General features: G+C 31.8%; 1 protein-coding gene across 1 annotated transcript; it reads right to left on the bottom strand.

Annotated features, from left to right (window-relative positions):
- Positions 1–2,532: 2,532 nt before the first annotated feature.
- Positions 2,533–4,329, bottom strand: LOC107955040 (rho GDP-dissociation inhibitor 1). Its single transcript, XM_016890747.2, has 5 exons — positions 3,752–4,329; positions 3,584–3,650; positions 3,150–3,368; positions 2,941–3,065; positions 2,533–2,865 (listed from the first exon to the last, which is right to left on the bottom strand). The coding sequence occupies exons 1-5, from the start codon at positions 3,947–3,949 to the stop codon at positions 2,785–2,787; spliced, it is 690 nt and encodes a 229-aa protein (XP_016746236.1). The 5' UTR covers positions 3,950–4,329; the 3' UTR covers positions 2,533–2,784.
- Between the last annotated feature and the right edge of the window lie 2,540 nt (positions 4,330–6,869).

The following is a 6,869-nucleotide window of genomic DNA, read 5'->3' on the forward strand; positions in this document are numbered from 1 at the left end:
TCCTTACATATTTGAAGTAAACACCGGATCTTTTTTTTACAGAATTGTCTTATATCATCCTGTTATAGGTATAAGTCAGCTCATTCCACTTTTAAGAAGTTCTCTAAAATTTTCCATTTTATTCAATTTAGTCCCTAAAACCTAAATAGTCATATTTTCAAATCTAAGCTTCGTTTTTCAATTAAAATTCAATTTCATCCTTCCATAACATTCAAATATTCTTAAATACAAAAATTTCATGCTAATTTTGAAATAATTACACTTTAGTCCCTATACTCGTAACTAACAAATTATACTTTACAAATTAGTCCCTATTCATCTCTAAGCAGTTTGTCAGCACGTATATCTCGAAAATTTATTCGAAATAAAAAAAAATCGTCTCAATCGGACAATCGAGCGAAAAGTTATGGCCTTTCAAAGTTTTCCAAGCTAAAAAACATAAACTGTTCATGCCACGTCAGCAAATCGCGTCCTAGATGGCGCAATTTGTGTCCACGTTAGCAAATCGCGCTGACGTGGACGCGATTTCCTGGCGCGTACCCTGACATCGCGTTGACTTGGCAGCGATTTCGCGGAAATGGCCCATTCCAGTAAATAATTAAAAATATGGCCCATTTCGGTAAATTTTGAAAAAAATGGCTTTTTTTGGTAAAATGGCCGAATAACTTCTCCATTTTCACTCCATTTCTTGGCAACGCCAAAATTACTAAAAAGAAATTTGTATGAACTGAAATATGTTAAATTAGTTGCAAATCTTTTCTAGTCCCACATGATATTTAGTTATATCATCTTTATGTTAAGTCGTTTATTAAATTTTGATATTGGTTATTGTTTTCCCTCTTGTACTCTTATATGCAATAGTTCTTTCTTTCCCCATATTTTATAGTACTTTCTTGTAAAAATATCGGCCTAATTTTTATACCCATTAATGAATTATCTATGTTCTAGTTCAATTAATGATTTGTTGAATTCACAAATAAATATAATATGATTTTTTTGTTGGCAGTAAGAGTTGAGTGCTATGAACGAGTTCAGGCTACTATGGCTTCAAAACGAGTGTGCATTTTCTATTGTCGCAAGTGTATATTCTTTTTTAGAGTGAACCGATGTCCCTAGGTTTTTTTTTTCGATAACTACAAGCTAGAGTTGACCCACAAGCATCCCTTTTTATCAATGCAAAAAGGGTAAACTACACCATAGGTCACCCAACTATAGGCCATTTTATTTTTTGGTCCCCTAACTATGTTTTTCTAAATTGATCACCCAACTAATCGATGTTGTTTTTTTTGTCCATTTCCATTAATTGCTCTAACAGGAGGGTGGCATGACAGTTGAAAAATTCTTATAATAAGAAATTTAGCTCTTAACTTTTACATATTCTATCGATTTACTCATAATTTTAAAAAATTAACCCTCAAAATTTACAAATGATATCAATTTGATCTTAATTTAAAAAATAAAAAAAATATAAAAACACATAAATATTTTCAAAAAATATATTAACAAATTCAGAATTTATATTAATATTAAATAAAATTTTAAAAAACCCCTTCTCACCCCCCTCTCTCTATGTTGTTGCTTTAGTAGAAAATAAAGAATGGTATATGCTTTCTTTCTTTATTATCATCAATGAACTGGTGAATTAGGCTAAGGGTCAGTTTAGCATTGATTCTAATAAGCACTCTTGGGACAAAAAACACTTTTGAAAAGCTGTGCTAAACTAAACCTAAGCCAACAATAGCCATGCTTATGAAATTTTAAAAACACCATGAATCACTAAATCAACAACAACAGAGAGAGAGGGAGAAGGACGGGAGTGGGGGAGGAGTGGGGGAGGACGATGGGGCGGGTTTTTTTTTTTAAATTTCATTTAATATTAATATAAATATTAATATAAAATTTAAATTTATTACTATATTTTTTGAAAATATTTATGTATTTTATATATTTCTTTAATTTTTTTAGAATTAGGAACAAATTCTATTTGTAAATTTTGAGAATTAAAAATTTTAAATTATGAATAAATTGATATAATATGTAAAAGTTAAGGACTAAATTTTTTATTGTACCAATTTTTCAACCCCACTTCACCCTCCGTTATTGTAATTAATGGAAATGGGCAAAAAAAAAACAATTTCAATTAGTTGGATGACCAATTTAAAAAAAAATTCATAGTTGAGCGACAAAAAAAAAAACAAATCCATAATTGTGTGACCGAAAAAGAAAATGACCCATATTTAGGCGACCTATAGTGTAATTTACCCTACATAAAAAAATAACATAATGTATTATACTAGAAACTTAGAAATGGACCGAACTCAAGCTTTGAATGTTCAAGCCTGAGTCTGAAAATTATTTTTTAAACTATACCTTTTTATCTAAACTTATTTTTCGAGCCTAATATTTTTATTTAAACCCTTCTAAATTCTGATGCATGTTCGTGTAAAAAAAAGGGCATTGGTTAGTGTCGAACTAATTACTGCATGATTTAGAAAATCAGAAGCAGTCTCTGAAATTAGAACACTTCGAAGATAAAAAGAAAAAATTCATAGACTCAGCTCAAGGTGTTGATATATGCACATCGAGAAATTGAACAAGAACAATTTTCTAGACATTTCATTATCAAAACATCTCAAACAACAATAAACGAGATGGTTAAGGCAACTGGGGAAACTAGCAGTTAAAACAAAACTGGGCTGAAAGAGAGATATATATGTAATTAATAGCTGAAAATATAACGCCATCCGAACATCCATCCATCCACCTCATCATCAGGTTGTTTCCTTAGTCAGCTGAAGCCCAGTCTTTACGGATGTCAAATGTATAGTTGATCTCCAAGTGGCACTTGTTATCATCATCAAGGAACTGATAAAAAGCAATTTCGTAAGTAGAAATCACACTTGATATATAGATACATATGTAAAACTTAGTTGAACAAACCTTTGACTTTGCAGTATATGATCCTCTAGCCATAAAACCAGAAGGGGCAGTCTCTTCTGGCATTTCATGTGTATAAGGCTCTTGTTGAGGACTAAAGGTTCCAATCATATCTTTTGTGCTGAAAACTGAAAGACAAGATTCATTTTGAAGTGTTTTTTGTACCTTCAAATTTGTTTTTCAAGAATTAGGACATGTAATAAGAGGCTTACCCCTGAGACCTGATTTCCAAACAGTATTTGTGTACCTGAGACCAGATACAATGTTGTTGCTAACTTGGAAGGAGAATTTCAACCGATAATGGCTACCTTCTTTCAGTGTAAACCATAAGCCCTGGGGCTTGCCATCTTCAGGGATCGAAAGAACCATGTCTGGCCTTTCCGGCGACACGATGGCCACGCTAAGGAACTTTACTTCAGGATCAAGTGTTTCTGCAAATACAAGGGTGAAAACCGCATCCAAAATTCTATCTATTTTGATTCATGTCAAATTCTGCAGATTCTTTAAGACTTGCATGAAAGATTTGTTTGTTCTAATTGACCTAGAGCCAGAGCAATAGTACTGAAACATGCCATACAATTGAATTATACAGAAACCTATGTTACAAAGGGATTTAAAAAAAGAAAAAAAGAAATGAAAGCGGTACCTCCAATGTTGTTAATATCCACACTTCCGAGAAGCTGTTCTTTCCACTTCCTTAAGCTCTCATCATCCTACAACTCAAGCAAATGATGATAAAAAGACAAATTCCAACTATACATGCATGAGAGTTTGAGTAAATCCAAGTGAAAGAAAGAGGATGAAAAGTTTAAACCTTATCTTTTTCAAGCTGTTCCTTGAGACTACACTGGGGACCCAAATGAAGTGCGCTCTCATCATCGTTATCCTCCTCCTGATCAGTGGTATAGAAAGAGGAATCATCACTCATTTGTCTGCCACCACCCCTGGCAGCTCCTCCTTCATCCTCGCTTGCCTCCTTCTCCTTGTTCTGGTTGTCATCAACTAACCCCATTGATATTACCGACACTTGGTGGAAAGCTCCCAAACGGCAAAGCAATCAACTCATCAACAGTGGGGAATGGGGGAGCAACAAACCCAAATTCAGTTTCGACCTTTGTTGTTCTAACCTAAGACCCAACAGGCAAAAGGGGAAAAGGAAATGGTGGGCAATGAATGAGAGTGGGAATGGTGAAGAAAGGTGAGGATTGTCTTAGGCTAAAGCAAAAAGACAGAAGAGAGAGAGAGAGAGAGAGAGAGAAAGGAAAGACAAAAAAGAAAAGGAGAAAGAAGGGGATATTGGTCCTTTGTCTGGTAGCTGAGAAAGTTTGAAAAACTCAAAATGGAGGAGAGGGAAAGCCGCAAAGAGAGTAGGGAGTTAGTTTTGTTTATTTGGATTTGGTCTTCAATCTTGAAAGGCTAAAACTTATAAGAAATGGGCATGTGGTGATCCGAATCTCAAGACATTGTATTATATCATTCTCTTTTACTTTTCTGTTCTGCGATAAATTAATGGGTTAATCGATTCTTACCAACATCTGTAAGAGTAGTTATTACCATTGGATTGGAGCGTATATTTTTTCTTCTTTTGGGTGTTTAATATGAATTTGTTTTTGAATATATATTTAAAAAATTACATTATATTCGTTTCATGCACTTCCACGTTAAAAAAAATAAAATCGTTGTACACAAACAAAGTTTTTGGACAACTCATCAAGCGTAAGTGTCAAGTTAAAATTTTTATGGGTCGTAAAAGTGACTCATACTTATTTTTTTCTAATTAATTTTAATTAATTATGAAATAAATATCAAGATTTTATATTATTACTAATTAAAAATAAAATAATTAAGTGATAGTATCACAGGATTATTTTATCATTAATTAATTAAATTAATAAGAGATAAATAGTAATTAAAATAGTTTAAATTCTTGTAGAATAATCAAATGGAACAGTTAAATTCTAGAAGAACTCTCTTTTATTTATGTAGTTGACACTATAAAAAGGGGTCACCCCAAGCCATTCCGGAGAAGTTCAGAAGTTCAAGAAGCTTAGGAAATGTCTCCAGAATTCTCTAAAGAAGTCAAAGAACTTAAAGAAATTCTGAAGAACACCGCATCAATTCTGAAGAAAAATTGCCTTTCGATCTAATTCAACAGTGGAGAAGAAGACAAAAGTTGTTCCTAAAGAAAACCACATTTCAATCCAAATCAACTAAGAAAGGAGGTCCAAACCTGTTTCAAGAGCAAGCCAACACGACCCTTGAAGCAATCTACATCCATCCAAGATTAAGTCCATGACTTTCAGGTATTGAAGGATATTTTTCTTTGTATTTAATAAATTTCTAAATATTGTAACTTTTCTATTAAAGTTATAAATAAATTTGACTCCGAACTTTCAAGTCAACTTTCTGGCACACCTGGTGGGACGATCTCTATCTTTCATCTCTTCTCTCAAAAATCAAAGTTCAAAGTTGTGATGGCCTCAAAGAAAATCATCATCACCAAGCCTATTCAAGTTAATCTTGCAAGCCGTTCGGCATCATCATCAAGCAACAATGTCATTGCTCACCCCTTTGGCACTAGACAAAAGACGAAAGTTCTTTAAAGTTATTCAGACAAGTTGTTGGATTTGGTGCCCTAAGTGTAGTATATTCATTTGTATACTTTGATGTAAGTAAAAGTCTGAGTTCAATAGATAAGGAACCGAAAGCTGGTGCTTTGGGTATACAACTTCTACAATATGTAGCATTATTTACGATAGTGAGATTCATAACCCTAGAAATTAGTAAATGATATTCTCTTATTGGCAATACATGATAGATGAAAAGTAAACATGGTCACAGGTCGTATGTCTTTGTGATAAATGACTTAATTATTATTTTGATAGTGGTTGACTTTTCAAGAAGAAAGATTTAATGGTTACCATAAGATAAAATAGGATCATATTGGGAAAACAGATTTATCCCAAAGAGACACTTATGACAAGGTCATTGGACGAGCACTGATCGAGTAGCTTTTGCAATGGTATGTAATTGGGAGAGCTTAATTACGATACTATAGTGGAATGACTTCGTGACTAAATGAATTTATAATTAATAGGAAAAAACTAGAACTTAATTATAATAATTTGAGCCCTAATTACATATGTGCAATCGATCTCTCTAGTAGCTAGTTGAAACAAAAAATGACTTGCTTATTGAATTAAATGAAAAGAAATGGATAGAAATGATAAAGTTAAAAAAATGGGTTACGTTCGGAAATGAATATGGTATCTCATTAAGTATGAAAATGACCTGATAATTAATTTAAGTTTTTGAATTATTATTTAATCAAACAATTAAAGTTTGAAAAATGGAATTAAATTAATTGGTCATTTGAATTCGTTGAATATGAAAATTAAATATATTTTCGCGACTAAATGAATTTATAATTAATAGGCAAAAAAATTAGAACTTAATTATAAATCATTTGAGCCTTAATTACATATGTCCAATCGATCTCTCTGGTAGCTTGTTGAAACAAAAAATGAATTGCTTATAGATAGAAATGATAAGAAATGGATAGAAATGATAAAGTTAAAGAAATGGGTTACATTCGGAAATGAATATGGTATCTCACTAAGTATGAAAATGACATGATAATTAATTTAAGTTTTTGAATTATTATTTAATCAAATAATTGAAGTTTGAAAAATGGAATTAAATTAATTGGTCATTTGAATTTGTTGAATATGAAAATTAAATATATTGCCTCATAGATTTTTTTATGGTAAAGTTGCCATGAAATTGAGAAAATTATTTAATTGACAAATTAATTAATTTAATAAATAATATTTATTTTGAGAAATAGAAAAACATGTACAGAGTTGGATTAAATTATAAAGTGTTGGTTAAAAGTTTAGGAAGCACATATAATTGGACTTAGTATAAGAGAG

Source organism: Gossypium hirsutum, chromosome D07 (assembly GCF_007990345.1).
Source record: "Gossypium hirsutum isolate 1008001.06 chromosome D07, Gossypium_hirsutum_v2.1, whole genome shotgun sequence".
NCBI classification, from domain to species: domain Eukaryota; kingdom Viridiplantae; phylum Streptophyta; class Magnoliopsida; order Malvales; family Malvaceae; genus Gossypium; species Gossypium hirsutum.